This window comes from Silene latifolia, chromosome 2 (assembly GCF_048544455.1).
Source record: "Silene latifolia isolate original U9 population chromosome 2, ASM4854445v1, whole genome shotgun sequence".
Lineage (NCBI taxonomy): Eukaryota > Viridiplantae > Streptophyta > Magnoliopsida > Caryophyllales > Caryophyllaceae > Silene > Silene latifolia.
The window spans coordinates 21,533,293-21,554,592 of record NC_133527.1 but is presented as its reverse complement, the minus strand read 5'-3'; the positions used below and the strand labels follow the sequence as shown (position 1 = coordinate 21,554,592).

At 37.4% G+C, this 21,300-nt stretch overlaps 1 protein-coding gene across 1 annotated transcript; it reads left to right on the top strand.

The window, feature by feature from the left end:
• The first annotated feature begins 16,454 nt into the window (after positions 1 to 16,454).
• Positions 16,455 to 19,917, top strand: LOC141642430 (putative inorganic phosphate transporter 1-7). Its single transcript, XM_074451227.1, has 3 exons — positions 16,455 to 16,629; positions 17,952 to 18,571; positions 18,668 to 19,917. Exons 2-3 carry the CDS (start codon positions 17,994 to 17,996, stop codon positions 19,656 to 19,658), a joined length of 1,569 nt encoding a protein of 522 aa, XP_074307328.1. The 5' UTR covers positions 16,455 to 16,629; positions 17,952 to 17,993; the 3' UTR covers positions 19,659 to 19,917.
• The last annotated feature ends 1,383 nt before the right edge of the window (positions 19,918 to 21,300 follow it).

Here is a 21,300-nt window from a genome sequence, read left to right as displayed (position 1 = left end):
TTATTATTATTATTATTATTATTATTATTATTATTCAGAAAGATTAGGATCTATTCTCATTAAAGATAATCAGGGGATACAGATCCGAAGTCCACCAATCTACAAGGGAGCCAGTGTGGCCACCTAAATAAAATAACAAGCGCCTAAAGAAAACCCAGACAAAACAAAACCATCAAAAGCTAACACAAGTTTGAATTCTAATGCTAACTAAATACTGAATTTGCCAAATTAAAGCAGCAGGAGAGGATTCAAGATCCTTCTATTGCGTTCCCGCCAGATAAGGTAGATAGCACACAACAGAAGGCATCTCCGCTGTCTTTTTACCAGGGCAGACCCTCTGTTATACAGCTTGTACCAACGGAGAGTCTGAGATAAGCTAGCCTGAAAAGGCACATGCAGCCAACTGGAGACCTGAAACCAGACCTCAGCAGAGAAGGGGCATTCAAAGAAGAGATGGGCAGCCGTTTCAGCAGCACTCTCACACAGTGCACACCTGTTGACAAGCACCATCCCTCTCTTGCAAAGATTATCCACAGTGGGCAGACTATTCTCAGCAGCCAGAAGCCCAATAAAAGAATGCTTAGGGATGTTAAGAGAGTCACCCAGAGTCCTATGATAGGGTAAAACTGTTGGGGCTGGTGTCCTCTACAGTTAGTGCAAGGACATATAAATCTCTAAAAGGATCAAAGGGCTTACTTTTGTATTATTATCAGTTGGTCCACGTTTATCAATAACGGTTGGCTTGCTAGATAAGTTTGACGTTATTGTCATACAGATGGCGGTGATCAACTGGTCCCTAAAAGTCACACCTATAGGATACGTTTGAGAGATGTGACGGTATGAAAATACAGTCATGTTGATGCCTAATATGACTAAGCAGTTAGTCGGAGTTATTGACTAATAATTAGTCAAATGCGATGTTGAGATAATTATTTAATACGGATTAAATAATAATGGCTAAGACGAATTAAGCAGTTAATTCGTAAATTGAATATAAACGATTTATATTTAATTGATGTATATTGAGTTAATTATACAATATTGTCTTTGTCGGACAAGTATTAATATATCGACTGAGTCATGTCACTAGTTGATATTTTAATAACTGATAACCGATGACGATTTATAATTGAAAACCCGTCGTATACATTTTAGCGAGACGAGTCGGACCACGAGTTAAATGAGGAGAAAGTGGAAAGCCCACTCCCTCCCCTTGCTAACCCACGGACCGAACCAAAGAGAACAAAAGGAGAGCTTTCTCTCCGTTTGACCTAAACATTATCATTTGCAACAAAAATTAGGGTTTCGGGGTATTTTTCTCTGAAATTCTAGATCTCACATCATCAAAACCTCACAACAAATCTCTCAATATTGCAAGTCAATTAGAGAGTATTTCTAGCACAAGGGGCATAGTCTCAGACGGTCTTGGGTGCAACAATTAGGAGGAAATCTCTGTTGATTTCTGTCTTAGGCCGAATTCTCAAGGACCCGAGGTTGATTCTATATACCTTTATCGTTTCTATTGTATTTTCGTTTATGACCATATTCACATGTTAAATATGCGTTATAATCCTTAATTATAAGGGAATTTTACGGATATTTCCCTACAAGTGGTATCAGAGCGTTTTTTTTATGCTTTGATAGCCGTGCCATGTTATACACGGCTGTTTTAGCCTTTTGTGCTGTTAAAACCGTGACTTGTTGCTCACGTCTGTCGTTTTGTTTTTGCATATTGCTATTTTACACGATCATTATAGCAATATGTTAAAGTTTTGTCAATTGTTGATTTAATTTTTATTCGAAATTAGATCATATTTGCAATTGATTTTGTTTTACCAAATGTTTTCACGAGGGTTTTAAAGTTTCTGCCTTGTTTTGCTCTCGGTCGAGCTATTTTCCAGTCGATCGAGAGCTTTTCAGTGTTGTTTTTTGCTCGATCGAGTACTCGCAGTACTCGATCGACCTCTTTTTAAAACCCTGACTGCTCGATCGAGAAGTCCTCGTACTCGATCGAACAGTTTTTGCTAATAAAAGTCCTCGATCGACCACGAGTTATGTCGATCGAGTACTTTCTGTTTGGCAAACCTCTCGATCGACTTGCAGTATCAGTCGATCGAGCCCTTTTGTTCTTCGATCGAGGACTTAAGTGTCTTGATCGAGGGATTTTGTCTTTGGCAGCGCTGAAAAATTATTTTCTTTGTTTTAATTTTTCTTTTGGCCATAATTTGTACATTATACGGATATTGTACACTCGCTTTATAGTGAAACGGTTCACTCACGTACCATATAGTTATTTTAAAGCGAATTTAAAGTAACGGATTATCATGAATTAAAATTAAATTGATAGAAGCGGTTTTATCACATAATTTTAATCGTTAAAAGGTGGTTTGGTTAAATTTAACATAATTACGGAATTATGTCACGAATAAATTTTGTTTTAGTTGATGCATTTTATTTATCGTTATTTTGAATGCCATGAATGCTTTTTATTACGTATTTAATTTTACAAACGGTTGTAACTTAGTGTGGCCTTAGTAGAACGTGTTACCGTAATGATGGAACACGGTCTTGGTTGTATTTTGAGATCTCGCATCTCCGTTTTGGTTTTTCCTTGTAATTACAAGTTTTATTTAGAATGTAAATAGGTTTATATTTTGTAATTTTAAATTGTAATTTTGAGAAGAACAAAGATGGAGAATCAGATGCTCACTCCCGCTGCATGGACAAAGATGGAACATCAAGACAAGCTTCTCGGGTCCAACGGTGGATTCCAAAGTTGTATTATGTTCTTTTTACTAGGATAGGCCACACTAGGATTTTATTTACGTATTGCATTCTTTTATTTCTTTTATCGTAACGATAGTTTGCATCATTTTCCGCCTAAAACCAAACCACCTAATAATTGCATGAAAACTGACACATATAGAGGTCACGCGTTAGTTTTCTTTGATATACAGATATCACATGTTTTAATAAGCCATCACCTAAATTAATTCATTCACGTAATGCTAGTTTTTCGTTCACTTAAAATGAATTAAAACTAAGTTGATGGGATCTTCCTCGTATAAACAAAAATTGAGAATAGTCTTTATAGGTCAAACTCCAATGAATCCCTTCTTCGTCGGTAGGCATAATATGACCCCTTCTACGTCGGGTAAGTTGGAACTGATTGACCTATTTTATCTCAACACTATGGTCACTCGTACGATCCTGTGATTATGGTGGACTATAGATAGGATTTACGGAAATCTATCGACCAAGAGTTCTTACGGAAGAACTAGCTAAACAGTTGGCTTATCAATTTACGGAAATTGAGTCTTGGGATCACTTGTATTATTCTTGAGGGAGATCAATTATGCAAGTGCAAGAGTCTACACGTTAAAATGAATTTTAAATAGACTTAAATCAGCTCGATGAGTTGCTTATTTCGTTTTTGTTTTTCTTTCTTTTTCAGTGTAGAACACGAACATTTAAACTGCTAATAACATAATGGTTGGTCCTACAAACGACCCAATGCCAAGTGCCACATTGGACCGTGAGTCCTGGCTTCGGATCTTCATGAATCAGATGAATCAGTCTACTCGACTGAAGAATGATGGATCAAACTTCGCGGAATGGGAGGCGGCATTACGGAATGCTGCCATTTCTGACGGGAAGCTCAAATATCTGACTGAGCCCATCCCGCCAAGCCCAGGTCCCACGGCTAACGCTATCGAGATCGCCAAGTATAGCGATTTCGTCATGGAAGCGGGTGCGATTAAAAACGTACTCATTTTTGCAATGGAATCCAATTTGCAGAAACGCTTCATAGCCCAGGGTGCAAACAAGATTTTCACCACGCTCACTAGGGAATTCTCGAAAGCACCGAGAATCGTGACCTATGAGCATACCACTCGCTTCTTTGAGGCGAAACTCCAGAAGGGCCAACCGGTTAGCCCACACATTCTCAGCATGATTGAGAATGTCGAGAAACTGGAGACGCTTGATTGTAAAATCAACGAGAACATTGTGATTGACCGCATGCTTCATTCACTCCACGATGGTTTTGCGCTCTTTAGAGCCAATTACTATATGAATGATTTGAAGAAAAGTCCTCACGCACTACACTCTCTTCTCGTACAGACCGAGAAGGACATGAAGTTTAGTGGGAGCCTTAAACAGGATGTTCTCGTTGTGTCAAACAAGGGCAAGGGTAAGGGCAAAGCTAAGGCAGACCTAGCAGTAGGTAAACCAAAGTTTAAGAAGTTGGGATCAGGTAAGAGTGGGCCTGGTGAGTCGAGCACCTCATCAGGCGCGACAAAGAGCAAGAATGATAACATGGAATGCCATCATTGCCACAAGACTGGGCATTGGAGGCGTACATGTCCTGTTTATCATGAGGACATAAAAGCAGGTCGCGTTAAACCTGTTGGTATGTCTTATTCTTCTTCTTTTTCTTCTTTTATTCATATGATTGAGATTAACCACGCAAGTTACGGAACTTGGGTACTAGATACTGGTTGTGGTTCTCATCTGTGTAATCATGTGCAGGGGCTCCGAAACATCGAACCCCTCGTAAAGGGTGAGGTGGACCTGCGTGTCGGGAATGGAGCACGAGTGGCTGCCGTCTCGAGGGGAACATACGTGATCCAGCTTCCTAGCGGATTTGAGTTATTTTTATATAACTGCTATTATGTACCCAGTCTTTCTAAAAACATTATTTCAGTTTCTGCACTTGACAAACTTGGTTTTTCATTTGTAATAGAGAATAATACTTGCATTTTCTCATTACACGATATGATTTATGGCAAGGCAGTCTCCATGAATGGAATTTATGTTTTAGATCAGACCACCGAAATATTGCACGTAATGAATAAGAAGTTAAAGGTTGGTGACAAAGTTCAAACATATCTATGGCACTGCCGTATGGGACACATTAATGAGAAACGCGTTAAACAGCTCATACAGAATGGAGCTATCTCGGCCTTTGATTTTCAATCATTTGGCACGTGTGAATCATGTCTCATTGGCAAGATGACTCGTATTTCCTTCAAAGGTGTTGGAATGCGCGCTGCTGACCTATTAGGACTTATACACACGGATGTATGTGGTCCTATGTCAATCACCGCACGAGAAGGCTATAGGTATTTCATCACTTTCACGGACGATTTAAGTAGATATGGCTATGTCTACTTGATGAAGCATAAAAGTGAGTCCTTTGAGAAATTCAAAGAATACCAGAATCGGGTACAGAACCAATTGGGTAGAAAGATTAAAACACTACGTTCAGATCGTGGTGGCGAGTATCTTTCTCACGAGTTTGATCAACACCTTAAGGACTGTGGGATTGCCTTACAGTTAACTCCACCTGGAACATCTCAGTTGAATGGTGTGTCCGAACGGAGAAATCGAACACTACTTGATATGGTTCGATCCATGATGAGTCACACGGTATTGCCGATTCATTATGGGGTTATGCTCTTATGTCACCGCTCTAATACTTAACAAGTCCGTCTAAAGTCATTGACAAGACTCCATATGAACTATGGAAGGGAACCGTCCCTAACTTGTCCTTTATACGGGTTTGGGGCTGCGAGGCTTATGTCAATTGGAGACACGAGGATAAGCTCGGCCCGCGATCTGTCAAGACATACTTTATAGGTTATCCTAAAGGAACATTTGGTCATTACTTCTATTCGCCAACCGAACAACGTGTTTTTGTTGCGGCTAGTGCGACATTCTTAGAGAAAAAATTTCTCGAGAATGCAAAGAGTAATAGAACCTTCGAGCTGTCGGAGATCCCAGAACCAAATGCCGAGCAAACATTGGAGGAACCAGTTCCTTCAATCCCGGCTGCGGTTGATATTCCTGAGGAACCTAGGAGGTCGGGTAGAGTCTCTATTCCTCCGGACAGATACATTGGTATGGTCGAGGAACATGACATAGATGACATTCTACTCTTAACGAGTAGTGAACCCGCAACCTATAAAGGTGCCATGACTAGTTCCGACTCAAAGCTATGGCTTGAGGCCATGCAATCCGAGATGGACTCCATGTATGAGAACAACGTATGGGATCTTGTTGACTTACCTGCTAAGGTTCGTCCCCTTCAATGCAAATGGCTTTACAAGATAAAGCATTCTGTGGAAGGTCAACAAGATATCTATAAAGCACGACTAGTTGCTAAAGGTTTCACGCAAGTGCCAGGTTTGCACTACGATGAAATTTTTGCACCAGTAGTCATGCTGCGTTCCATTCGGATTATCTTAGCGATTGCCGCGTTTCATGACTATGAAATTTGGCAAATGGATGTAAAAACCGCCTTCTTAAACGGTTATTTGGAGGAAGAGTTGTACATGGTACAACCCAAAGGTTTCATCGATCCTGAACATCCTAAGAAAGTGTGCAAGCTTAAGCGTTCCATTTATGGACTTAAGCAAGCATCTCGGAGTTGGAATCATCGTTTCGACCAAGTGATAAAAGAAAATGGATTTACTCGATCGGTCGAGGAACCATGTCTATATATCAAGTCGAGTGGGAGCAAGATTGTCTTCCTAATATTGTATGTTGACGACATACTCCTGATTGAGAATGACATACCTCTCTTAACTTCGGTAAAAGTATGGTTGAAGAACCATTTCCAGATGAAAGATCTGGGTGAGGCACAAAGAATTTTGGGCATCCGTATCTATCGAGATAGATCACGTCGGATGTTATCTCTCGATCAGAGTCTTACATAGACAAGGTCCTAGAGAGATTCAAAGATGACTAACTCCAAAGGGGTTTCTTCCTATGACTCCAGGGGTGCATTTGAGTAAATCTCAGGCACCAGAGACACCGGAAGAGAAAGAGCGCATGACACGGATTCCTTATGCCTCGGCTATAGGATCAATCATGTATGCCATGATATGCACACGTCCGGACGTGGCATATGCATTGAGTATGACAAGTCGATTCCAACAAAGATCCAGGTGAATCACATTGGATGGTTGTCAAGAACATTCTTAAGTACCTACGGAGGACTAAAGATTGGGCATTGACTTATGGAGGAGATCAAAAGCTATGCGCAACCTTCAGATGCTAGCTTCCAAACGGATCGAGATGACTCTAAATCTCAGTCTGGATTCGTTTTTACTCTTAATGGCGCTGCAGTCAGCTGGAAGAGTTCCAAACAAAGTGTTACAACAGATTCTACGACTGAGTCCGAGTACTATGCCGCGTCTGAAGCTGCAAAGGAAGCGATATGGATGCGTCAATTCTTACAAGGACTATCCGTAGTGCCTAGTTCGAATGACCCGATCACCATCTATTGCGACAATAGAGGTGCCATCTTCCAGGCTAAGGAGCCCAAGTCTAGCAACAAGTCTAGGCATGTACAACGGAAAGCTCATCTAATCCGAGATTACGTGGAGCAAAAGGAAGTAGTGATAGAAAAGATTGCTACAGATGATAATATAGCAGATCCTCTCACTAAACCATTACGACAAGATAAGCATGAAGGGCATGTTAATTCCATGGGAATTAAACGTGTTCCTGAGTTGTAGTACTCTTTTATGGATTAGATTCATTTTCTTGTGTACTCTATACGACATCATCGTTTTGATATTTATATATTCTGTTTTTCATGTGGAATTGTACGACAATTTTGAACACCACAAAGTGAACTGAACAAACATTATATTTTTGGTCCTTAATTGCCCACATGAGCTGATAACTCTGGCAATTATTTTGTGACGTTGGTTGATGGTGGGTTCAACGAGCCATAAGTCAAACGGTTGACTGACCAATCACAGAGGCGAGTTATACGGATATCTCGTAGGACACAATTGTGACATCGACGTGGAGTCCTAAATGTTTTATAACATTCGGTGCCAGGTCGTGGATAAGACCTCCATGGTGATCCTAAGAGTCGATTCTTTTGACTATCGACTGTCTCTTGAGATTAAGGTAGATTTTGGGTGACTTTGGTTTCTTTCTCACGGTCATCCGTAACAGGGGGCCAAGTAGATTTTTTCTGGGTCATTTCATGCTGTGCTTATATCGGCAGGGGTCGAGTTGAAGGAAATATTCAGCCTTTATCAGGTACTCGATATTTCTCAGGGCCACTCGAGGAGTCAGAATCGAAATGCATGGCCATGCTCGAATACGGATTCGTTTTATCGCTTAAGTTACTCTCTAGTCGGGAAACCACTCTAGATACGGATCGATTGTAAAATACGACATTTGCGGATCCGGATCTGCAAATTGTTTTACATTGAGTGGGAGAAATTTTAAATGGATATGAGAATCGGTTATCGCACATACACTTGTACGGACAAGTGGGAGTTTGTTGGAGCTGGTGTCCTCCACTTAGTGCGGATAACGTTATTGCACGTACACTTGTACGGACAAGTGGGAGCTTGTTGGGGCGGTGTCCTCTACGATTAGTGCAAGGACATATAAATCTCTAAAAGGATCAAAGGGCATACTTTTGTATTATTATCAGTTGGTCCACGTTTATCAATAACGGTTGGCTTGCTAGATAAGTTTGACGTTATTGTCATACAGATGGCGGTGATCAACTGGTCCCTAAAAGTCACACCTATAGGATACGTTTGAGAGATGTGACGGTATGAAAATACAGTCATGTTGATGCCTAATATGACTAAGCAGTTAGTCGGAGTTATTGACTAATAATTAGTCAAATGCGATGTTGAGATAATTATTTAATACAGATTAAATAATAATGGCTAAGACGAATTAAGCAGTTAATTCGTAAATTGAATATAAACGATTTATATTTAATTGATGTATATTGAGTTAATTATACAATATTGTCTTTGTCGGACAAGTATTAATATATCGACTGAGTCATGTTACTAGTTGATATTTTAATAACCGATGACGATTTATAATTGAAAACCCGTCGTATACATTTTAGCGAGACGAGTCGGACCACGAGTTAAATGAGGAGAAAGTGGAAAGCCCACTCCCTCCCCTTGCTAACCCACGGACCGAACCAAAGAGAACAAAAGGAGAGCTTTCTCTCCTTTTGACCTAAACATTATCATTTGCAACAAAAATTAGGGTTTCGGGGTATTTTTCTCTGAAATTCTAGATCTCACATCATCAAAACCTCACAACAACTCTCTCAATATTGCAAGTCAATTAGAGAGTATTTCTAGCACAAGGGGCATAGTCTCAGACGGTCTTGGGTGCAACAATTAGGAGGAAATCTCTGTTGATTTCTGTCTTAGGCCGAATTCTCAAGGACCCGAGGTTGATAATATATACCTTTATCGTTTCTATTGTATTTTCGTTTATGACCATATTCACATGTTAAATTTGCGTTATAATCCTTAATTATAAGGGAATTTTACGGATATTTCCCTACAAAAACAGGCCCTTTGTTCCTCAACCTTCATAAACCAGGCATTTATATTCAGGAGTAAGCAAGAGTTGCTTAGCTTGCTGAATACCACCAGTGAACAAGCTGAGATGATCCCTGCAAGTGATGATGTTTCCCCAAAACCAAGAGTGAGCAGCAGTAATTTGGAAGTTCCAAAAGCTAACACTTTTAAGAATATAAGCATTAACCCATTGGACCCAAATATTAGGAGCTGCAGATTCAAGCTTCTTTATCCACCCCATCATATGTGCTTTATTCCAACTCAGAATCTCTTTTATATCAACCCCTCCTTCCTTTCTAGGCCTACATAAACTCTCCCAACTTTTAAAAACCATCCTTCTTTGCCCATCTTCAATACCCCAAAGGAAGTCTTTACACATTTTATGAATCCTCTTTGCAATCCCTTTTGGTAAAAGAACACTAGCTCCCCAAAAATTATGAATCCCAAAGATGACTGAGTTAATAAGAGCCACCCTTCCAGCATAACTCAGAGTAGTATTAGCCCAGTGAGTAATGTAGCTTCTGACCTTATCCAGCATAGGTATGAACATCTTGTGAGTTAGCCGTGCCCTAAATAAAGGAATGCCTAAATACCTCACAGGAAGCTCACCCTCAACATAACCAGGGGAATCAAGAATAAGCTGTTTTAACTGTGAATTGACACCTCCAAAATACAAATTAGATTTTATGGGATTAACCCTGAGCCCAGAATAACCAGCAAACAAAGATAAGCACTTATTGACAGCTTGAATTGAGGGAAGATCCCCCCTAGTAAAAATCAACAAATCATCAGCAAATACCAAGTGGGTAAGCTGAACCTTAACACACTTGGGATGGTAAGAAAAGCCTGGGTAAGAGGGGAGCTGCCTCAAAAGCCTAAACAAGACCTCCATACACAAAGTAAAAAGATAGGGGGACAAGGGATCACCCTGCCTCAAGCCCCTTTTACCAGGAAAGTACCCCTCAGCTGAGCCATTAACATTAATAGAAAAATAGGAGGTGGTAATGCAAGAAAGGACCCAATGAGAAAATTTTGGAGGGAAGCCAAACCTTTGCAGACAATGAGTCAAAAAATTCCAATTGACAGAGTCAAAAGCTTTTTGAATGTCAACTTTTAAAATACATCTTGGGGTCAGCAAGCTTCGATTGTACTTAAAAGCCAGCTCATGGGCAAGCATAGTGTTATCAAAAAGATCCCTCCCTTCAATAAAGGAAGCTTGTTCCAGGCCTACAACATCTCCCAACACAGACTTCATTCTGTTAGCCAAAATCTTACTGACAGTCTTATAGAATACTGTGCAACAAGATATTGGCCTAAAGTCAGAAACAGAATGAGGGGCATCTTTCTTGGGAATCAAAGCAATAAGAGTAGAATTGGCAGCTCTTGGCATTTTTCCAGTATTAAAGAACTCCATCACAGCAGCATTGAAATCAGGGCCAGCAACCTCCCAAGTTTCCTTAAAGAACCCAGAAGAGTAGCCATCCACCCCAGGACTTTTATTGTTATCTATAGAGAAGAGAGCATCCTTGATTTCCTTTGGAGTGACCATATTGTCCAAAGAAATGGGATTCTGGAGAATGTTATGAGTAAACAATTCAGCAGGGAGAGGCTGAATAATTTCCTCAGAACCAAGGAGAGATTTATAGAAGTCCAGAAAAGCCAAAGCAACATCAGCATGACCAGTACAAACTGTCCCATGAATATCTTTAATCAACCCAGTGTTCCTACTCTTTCTTGCGGCAATATTAGCATAGAAATACTTAGTATTAGCATCACTATACTTAACATGTTGCACTTTAGCCTTTTGGACCAAAACCCTCATTTCTGCTTGCTTCATTTTCATATAGGTGGCAGAAAGCTGTTTTTCCTCCCCAAGAAGGAGTGGATTCAGAGGAGAGGACTGAAGGAGAATCTGACATTGAGTCAAGGCAGCTTTTGCTGCAATCACTCTTTGAGTAATACCAGAAAACTCATTCTTGTGGATAACCTTAAGATGACACTTGAGTCTTTTCAATTTGGAAAACAAACCAAACATTTTGGAGCCAGTAGAGGAGAGATTGCATTGAGCAGCAATAAGTTGGCTAAAACCAGTAGAAAGGGACCAACAATTAAGGTATTTAAAAGATCTTATAGGAGAGAAAGAAGTGGCAGTGTTGAGAACAATAGCAGCATGATCAGAGATTCCAACAGGGAGAAAAGTAACCACAGAAGAAGGAATATTAGTGTACCATCCAGGGTTAACCAAGAGCCTATCCAGCTTTGCCCATTTTGGAGAATGCTCCTGCTTATTGTGCCATGTAAAGAGCCCTCCAGTATAAGGGTGATCAGACAAGGCACAATACTGAAGACAGTCTCTAAATTCTTCCATTTCTCTATCATGAATAACACACCCAGCCATTTCATCAGCACTTAGAGAAACATTAAAATCACCCAAACAAACACAAGGAGAGTGAATTCCTTGAGAAATAATCCTTAAACTGTCCCATAAGTCTCTTCTCTCAGAAGCTCTATTAAATGCATAAATAAAAGTAGCCTCAATTTTAACCTGACTAGCATGATGGAGCAAAGAGCAATGGAGAAACAGGGCCCCACGTGCCAGCACTTGAACTTGCATTAAAACAGAATTCCACAAAACCCAGAGCCTACCCCCAGAATGCATATCATAATTAGTAACCAGCTGATAATTTGGAAAAAAATTCCTATGAATAAAACCAGAGAACTGCTGCTTAACATGAGTTTCTATTATGACTCCACAATCAACCTTATTAGCACGCAAGAAGCCTAAAACCTCCTGCTGTTTTAGGGGGTCAGTCATCCCCCTCACATTCCAGAAGAAAATGATCATTGAGGTGATAGAGGGGGTGGCTGACCACCAGGGTCAATCTCCACAACAATACCCTGATTTAAGGCTAAATGAACATGATCCTGATCCACCTCAAGACAGACTGAAACAAGAGCTTCAGTGGCCAGTGCAGCATATTGGTTGCCTAAATCAGTAACCACTGAATCAGTTGCAGGAATAGATCTTTTCTTTGGGGTACTCTTCTTGGGAGGAGTTTTAGTAAAACCTTCTTTATCCTGACTGATAACAGTCACAACAGGCTCAATGATAGGCTGCTTGGGCTTATAGACTTGCCTGGGTTTGTTCCTATTACATCTATCCTGGGTATGCCCAATTTTCTTACAAGAATGACAAAAATGAGGCACTCATTCATAGTCAATCTTTTGTAAAACTGTACCACAGTATGGTGTTTGGAGAGTCATACCTCTAGGCAAGTCTTTTGAGAGATCAACCTCCACCAAAATACGAGCAAAAACAATCTTAATCTTTAGGGTGGTAGGTTCATCAGCACAAATGGGCTTTCCTACAAAACTAGCCACTTTGCTCAAGGCAGTTTAAGACCAGAAACATGGGTCAAGGTTAGGAAACAAAACCCATATTGGGACAGTAGTAATCTCATCTAATTCCTCTGCAACAGTAGGGGACCAGGACTTAAAGACCAATGGGTAACCATTAACATTCCAAGAATCAGCCTGAACCGCAGTCATATCCTCCTTAGTTAGAAAACGAAAATAATACCACCCACGAGAAAAATAGAGGATTTCAGGTGGGGTGATATGATTCCAATTTTTTGAAACCAGAGAGTTAAGTTCCACTATTGAAGTTTGCTTACCCATAACAGTACCAACGAGAGTAGTGCTCCAGTACTCAACTTCATCAGCAATATCAGCCTCATTTATAATTACCTCAGACTCATTACCTTTAACAAAGGACAGAGACATACCCTTACTGGATGATTTTAGAGTTTGGGCGTAGGGTTTCTTTGGAGGGGGGTTAACGACAGGAGCATTAACCACAGGAGTAGCCACTTCAGAGACCACGGGAGTAGGAGTTACCTGTGTCGCAGAAGCCGATGCTTCCTTCACCGGAGGAGATCCAGAATTAACAGAAGGAGTAACCATGAAATCCCCTAAATTCACATATTTAGGAGAACGAGTACCAGAATCCACTTGTCCTGTGGTAACCTTTTCATTAGATCTAGTATTACGACCTGTGGCCGGATATTTGGGCGGCCGGCCCCTCGGCATAACTGCGGCGAAACCCTCAGAAGAGAAGGTGGAGTGTACCACTCAATCGCGTGTTTCAGAGAATTTTTAGAGAGAGACCGGAAAAATATTATTATTATTATTATTATTACGCAATTTATCATGAATTATTCATGAGGTGATCTTACTATATGTTTTGATATTTTATAAAATTTCAATTACAAAAGCACTAAAAACATCGTCACACTCATGAATTTCACGGGTTACAAAACTAGTTTAAGACTTAAAATGCATTTATAGGATTATTAAGGTCTAGAACTTGAAGTCATCCAAAATCACCTCACATTTTCCCTCCCTAGTCAAATAGTCATACACATTAAGCTAATTGAGTAGTGGAGTATGTGTATTCAAAGGTGATTATGAGCTTATGAATCCGTTAGGGTTGGACCAATTTTTTTTCTGAGAGACCGATTTTATTAATAATAATTCATATGGTACATGTATTTTATGTTAGTTTATTTAATTGATTCTGTATAACACAATTGTATATGGTTTAATATAGCTGATTAGCTCTGATTAAATGAATAAAATATCTTGAAATAAAGTTGTATGATTAGTCACAACTATTTAGCTAGACTTGTTACAATTAAAAAATATTGCATTTACATAAATCTATAAATATAATAAAATGGCAAGACAATTAACCACATTGTACCATTCTTTTTTTTATGAGAGTTTTAAAAAGTTACATCAACTTCATTTTATAAGAAAAAGAAAAGGTTTAAGAAATTTGTAGCAGTAAATACAAATTAATGTACAAGATTAAAATGCTTTTTTTTATTCATAAAGCAAATTAAACAACAATTAAATATGAGAGTAAATTTTACATTTTTTTGTTAGAATAAGTTATATAAGACAAATAAAAATATTCTAATTTTTATTTTATCTATACAATATAGGTAAAAATATACCTAAAGCATAAATTATTATTCCATGTTGCAGTTTTACCATTAATTTGTATTTAATACTCCGTATTTGATTATAATACAACATAATTGAGATCATTGTCCCACATTTGTGTCTCATCTTCTGTCTCATTGTCTTAATAGTGACACGTCATCATTTACATAAGAAAATAAATAACAATATCTATTAATCTAATGATGTGTCATAAGGATAATATAATAGGACACAAGATGAAACACAAAATGGACAGAGAATCGGCTCTCAATACAATATTGATAGATAAGTTTTACTCAAAAAAATATATACATTAAATGATAATTGAATTAGTGATCCATAAAAAAGAAAGTAAAAAAGCCTAGTTGTATTGGTTTTGTCAATTATAAATCATTCTCTTAAAAAATATATATATAAAAAAAGACCATATCATCATGAATATATATTTTTTTCAAGAAAAAAATTGTTAAAACAAGCATTAAACATCAAAACAAATACTAAATATATTTTGAAATTTTATTGTTATAATATATTTTACGAATAAGATCATCGTTTATTGTTTTCGGCGCTTATAGTTCTCACCATATTATTTCAAGATAATGTTAACCATTTAATCTACCTTGAATTTTAATTCACAAATAAAAATATAAAAATTTCTATTTTGAAAACCTTTTTTAGGTTGAACTAATTACATAACTAAACTATTTTTTAATGAAAGAACAATAATAGGTAAAAAAAATGACCTAGATAGAGGGATTATAATAAAATAGAATGTAAAAAATTGAAGATAACAATAACAAACAATATTCGTGGCAAAATAATAATTAACATGGCAATATGCATGACAAAATATTAATAATCGTGGCAAAAGTTTACTATAGTGTGGACATATACATAACACAATTTGTACATTGACGAAATAGTATGACAAGAGTTTTTTTGTCCTCGAAGCCAAATACGATCAGCCTTACATAACACCACTAACGTGATTGAATTACCTGTGAATTTTCACGAATAATAGAATTAATTTGATGTTAATTAAACTATGAAAGACTATATATGATCTATTTATTTACATGAGAAAATGTGTGTAGTTTTTATTGTGGAAAAAATAATGAGAATGCGAATTACTTACGTATTAAGAGAATATACCAAATGTTGTTGCTAATGCTTTGCGCAAATGAGGGTAAGTTACAAGTTTAAAAATGGAAACTTTTAAATTTGTTGATCTTTAATTAAGTCATCATCAACTCATCTTATATTCTCATCTTATATTCAAAGTCATATTTTACCATGTTAATTTAAACCTCCTCAAATAAAGGAAGATTTGCCTTTTCATCATTCTACATTTCTACGTTAATATGGCATAGAATGTGGTTTGATGTATACTCCGAATATATCGGGAACGTTATTTCTGCCAATTTTATATCCGAATTTCATAGCTTAGAATACATAAAGCTTTTTTTATTTAAAAATAATAATATTATTGCATAAGACGGTTTACATAGCTCTATTTATGTAAAAAAGAATTCGCCTTACTAGCATCTAATTATATTATTACGGAACATCCGAATTAAAATGTCAGTTTGCCAAGATCATCTAAATAGTAGTCTTTCTCATTAAAATAATTTGACAAATTCCAAAATGAGTTATTAAAAACAACGGAAATAAAAATGAATTTGGTGACCAATTCGAATCATGTATAAGTGAAGTCTTTAATAATATTCGAAAGTTGTTTCAATAATAAGTACAAAGATCACTCGGTCACTGCAGCCCCAAAGGGGATGACTTACATGTTCCATGTGGTGGTGCGAAAATGCATGGAACGGGGGACTCAACCCCCTCGTCATCAAAAAAAAAATACATAAATTATACAAAACAATAAAATAGAATATACTTAAAATGACCTAACAATTTAAAGACAACATCATATAAAAAAAACGTTGCAAATTAATTGAGCAAACAAAACTAGACTTGGTAAATGAGGAGGGAGAGATATTGTAGCAACAATTTAGTGTAGGTTGAGAGAAATGAGGGAATATTCACTATAACTTTGCAGATTATTCCTAGTTGTTTAGTAACAAATTTGACACAAATATTTTACTATCATTTACTAATTTACCTAGTTATTCTCTTATAAATAGGCTTTCTTTTTCTCATAATCATCTCACTTTCACATCCAAGTACAAAGAATTATAGTGGCTTTGTTTTTCCTCCATTTCTGCTCCCTTGTTCGAGTTTGGTGCGACTCGAGGTATGTTGTTTTTATTATGATTGATTTCGTTTATTTATTTTAATTGGTTAATTAATTTGTTAAAAAGTTCTCTCTTTTACCTGTGTATGTCATTAGTATTATAAATAAAATACAATACAGTAACAGGTCTTGGAGTAAATAATAACGAATATCGAGGTATAGAAAACCGAATTCATATGTCTTACATTGTGCCAACAGAATCGAATGATAATTAACGACAGGGGTGGAACTAGGGGTAGGCTTCTTGGGCTATAGCTCGGCTGATTTGTGTGCTGTCTATTATATAATCGAGTGGGGTTCGACTCCCACTTTGTTCGTTTTTTCATTGATTTGTATTGCCAGATTTGTCGGCATTTGTTCATTAATATGCAACTTGATTTTATACAATTCTCAATACACATCCCTGGTTTTAGACTTTAGCGTCAAATCATTCACAAATTTTAATATTATTTATTTCTCATAAAAAAAATCTAATTTTATTAGACAATTTATTATAGATATTTTTCTTATTTAAATAAAAAATTATTAAATATGTTATATTTTTATCATTATAAAATATTTGATTGATAAAAAAAATTGTATGCTACCGAAGTAAAAGTAATTTTGTAGTGCACCATTCTTTTTGTTAATCTTTACTATTGGTTTGTCTTATTATGCTAAAAAAAATTCGGATTAAATTTACATGATTAATTAAAAATAGTAAATATCCGTCTTGCTAGAAAGGTATGTCATGGGTTTAAATTTTTTTTAGCGATACAGTTTAGTAATCTATCAATCTAGCCCTAAATACCCTTAATTCCTGGTTCCACCCTTGATTAACGACATTCTCTAAATAGTTTACGTTGTGTGTTGATAAAGTGGCACGTAATATTAGAAAAATAAAAAATTTAGGATGACAATGTAATATTTTCTCACTGCATTGATTTCACCCTTGTAAGTTTTTACATATCAGACTTATTACTTTTTAAAAAAAAATTATCGCTCTAATCTATTAAATTAATCCAGGTTTAGAATTTTCATGCACTAATTATATTTTTTTCACTATTGCTTCCAATAATTAACTGAATGTATTATATCAATCATTTAATACTATTTGATCAAAATAAATAAATGTATAAAATTAACCAAGTTCACTAAATAATTTTTTTAAACGTGACACCTGTAGAAAAGAAAATACCCCATATAAAACACACATCTGTTTTGATCGTCTATAACAATTACTACTACTAGTGTCAGTTTTATTATTATTATTATTATTATTATTTCTTGACAATTCCTAATTTTATTTATATTTTTATCCTAACATTTTCAATATGAAACAGGAGACAAATAAGCTACGAAACTCGACACGATCAAATTGTGTGATGGCAAGGGATCAACTGGAAGTTCTGAATGCCTTGGACGTGGCCAAGACACAATGGTACCATTTCACAGCTATAGTTGTGGCCGGGATGGGCTTCCTCACTGATGCATATGATCTGTTTTGCGTATCTTTGGTTACCAAGCTCCTGGGTCGGATCTATTACCATGTGCCAGGCTCGCCAAAACCAGGCACATTACCACCAAACATTGCTTCGGCTATTAACGGTGTGGCTTTTGTCGGCACACTAGCTGGACAGTTGTTTTTCGGGTGGTTAGGTGACAAACTTGGCCGAAAAAAGGTATATGGTCTTACACTTGCGCTTATGTGCCTATGCTCTGTGGCTTCTGGTCTATCTTTCGGAAGTACTCCTGGCTCTGTCATGGCCACTCTATGCTTCTTTCGGTTTTGGCTTGGGTTTGGTGTTGGTGGTGATTACCCTTTGTCAGCCACGATCATGTCCGAGTATGCTAATAAAAAGACTAGGGGAGCATTCATTGCTGCAGTATTTGCAATGCAAGGTTTTGGTATTCTTGCCGGTGGTATTTTTGCCATCATAATAGCTGCTATATTTGATTCGAGGTATGTGCTCATAACATAGTTCCCTACATTTCCATTTTCATTCAGCAATAGGTTAAACAAAAATAAATAACTTTGTTTTACTTTTTATTATTATAGGTATCCATCGCCCGTATATGAAGTCAACCCAGTAGCATCTGTACCGCCCCAAGCTGACTTCGTTTGGAGAATCATAGTGATGGCAGGTGCCATACCTGCAGCTATGACATTCTATTCAAGGGCAAAGATGCCGGAGACCGCACGTTACACTGCATTAGTACAAAAGAATGCCGAAAAGGCGGCTAATGATATGGGGAAGGTATTGCAAAAAGAGTTTACCGGGGAACAAAATAAGGTAGACAATATAACGACGAAAACTAGTTGGGGATTGTGTTCTAAGGAGTTCTTACGCCGCCACGGACTACACCTTTTAGGAACCACATCCACTTGGTTCTTGCTGGACATAGCCTTCTACAGCCAAAACCTCTTCCAAAAAGACATTTTTAGCGCGGTTGGTTGGATCCCACCGGCTGAAACCATGAATGCGATCCATGAATGCTTCAAGATAGCACGAGCTCAGACCCTGATAGCCATCTTTAGCACGGTTCCAGGGTATTGGGCCACCGTGTTTCTGATTGACAGAATCGGGAGATTTACAATACAACTCATGGGTTTTGCTTTTATGACCATATTCATGTTTGCTCTAGCGATTAAATATGATTACTGGACTCACGATGACCATGTAATTGGGTTTGTGGTCTTGTATTCCCTAACCTTCTTTTTTGCAAACTTTGGTCCTAATGCCACGACATTTGTGGTACCCGCCGAGATCTTTCCAGCACGACTGAGGTCCACGTGTCATGGAATATCAGCTGCTGCAGGAAAGGCAGGGGCCATTGTTGGAGCATTCGGGTTCCTATACTTGGCCCAAAGCAAGGATCCAAGTAAGACTGATGAAGGCTACCCTCCAGGCATTGGTGTGAAGAACGCACTCCTTGTGTTAGCCGTTGTCAATGCACTTGGCTTTTTATTCACCTTTTGTGTACCCGAAGCAAAGGGAAAATCTTTGGAAGACATGTCACAGGAAAATGAAGAAGAGGATGTTGTCTAATTTCGAGGTCTCAAAACTCGAAACTCATCTTTTTTTAAGTATCGGTAGTGATAGTAGTAGTTGGTGTGTTACCTTAGTTTCTAGTGTTTCCTCTTCCATTGTTTGTTCTGTTTTCTAGGATTTCAGTTTCTTAGTTTCTAGTGTTTCCTTTTCCATTGTTTGTTCTGTTTTCTAGGATTTCAGTTTCTTTTTAGGTTTTAGCTTTTCAAGATCAGCACTCTTTTATTCGTTATGCCAAATTTTGATGATTTTGTTATGATATTTGCGAATTTAGCTTCTTTTAACAAATATTTATGATATATTTGTGCCACGGTCACGAATTGCCACAAGATCGAACCTTTTTTTTTGGAAAAAAGGAGAATGCTCAGTTCATAACTAGTGCTTTGACAGTCGCATTTAGAGTATATATTATAAGTAGGCAAACAAACAGCATATTACTATGACACCATTATAAGGATTAGCATTAGATAACAAAGTTGTGTTGATACGCAATTTCAAATTGTAAGTGGCCGGCTTCCAAGTATTTGCGGATAAATGAGGGAGGTAGATTAGAGAGTTCAAGATGGACAAAATAATGTATGACATAATGCAATAAGGAAGGTATAATCACAGAATTTGTTTTCTTCAATATTTTCAAAGAGTATGAGGACAGACTTTAAAAAAAATCCCGACAAGTTTAAAAACGTATGTGCTGCACGGGTTAATTAACTCAACTATTTTAAATTCTGTATATCTATATTCGAAAAGAGTTAAAATCACTTGTCCCATTTTTGTGTCCCATCTTGTGTCCTATTATCTTAATATCTTGACACATCACACTTCAAAGGATAAAAATGGCAATAATAAATAACAAAGTGTTTATGTGTCATCATCAGAAGTGATGGGACACAAGATGGGGACACGAAATGGGACAAATGATCTCCATTTGCCAAAAAAATAAAAGAAATCTTAAGCAAAAGATCTTGCGCATAAAGTTTTCCAAATTATTCTCTGTTTTTCTACATTAAAACAGAATTTAATTTGGCAAAAGAAAACTAATTTGAAAGAAATCAATGATGAACGATTAAAGCTGCCAAAGAAATAGTAGGAAAAGATGCTACAACAAAACATCAATTGAACGTCTGAACGATGACATTTTGTTTGAGATCTTATGCAGGGTGCCTTGTTAAGTTGTTATCACACTGTGATTCGGTGCAAAACCGTATCAAAGCGTTGATGTGACTACTATATATGACAGGCGTAGTTTGCCAAGGAAGGGTTTGCATTCGCCTTAATAATTATTTCGGTGCCTTCAATCCTTTTGATGTTACTCCTACTTTTTGTGGGATTTTGAGATCTATCGGACTGCCAACACTGATATTTCCAGGCAGATTACAAGAAAGTTATGGAAAATTGTTACTGTAAATGATTTTAGGCTATTGTTCGACTTGAATGAAAAATCTTCGGCTGAGAGCAGAGGAAGGCCGATTATCTGGAAGCTTGATATAAATTTCGAGTACGATGAACAACCTCAAAGATGGGAGCTAGTGCCGATACTCCACAGTAAGATCAAAGTGATGGGATCAATAGTAGCAGAATGTGGTACTAGCGATCGCACCTATCGAGTGCTAAAAGTAGATCCGAATAAGGAGTACTTTGTATA

What these genes read in the sequence shown, in the direction of transcription:
- LOC141642430 (XM_074451227.1), top strand. Translation starts at nt 17,994, where the DNA reads ATGGCAAGGGATCAACTGGAAGTTCTGAATGCCTTGGACGTGGCCAAG. An exon ending in GCTGCTATATTTGATTCGAG is followed by an intron (nt 18,572 to 18,667) that starts GTATGTGCTCAT and finishes TTATTATTATAG; the next exon opens with GTATCCATCGCCCGTATATG.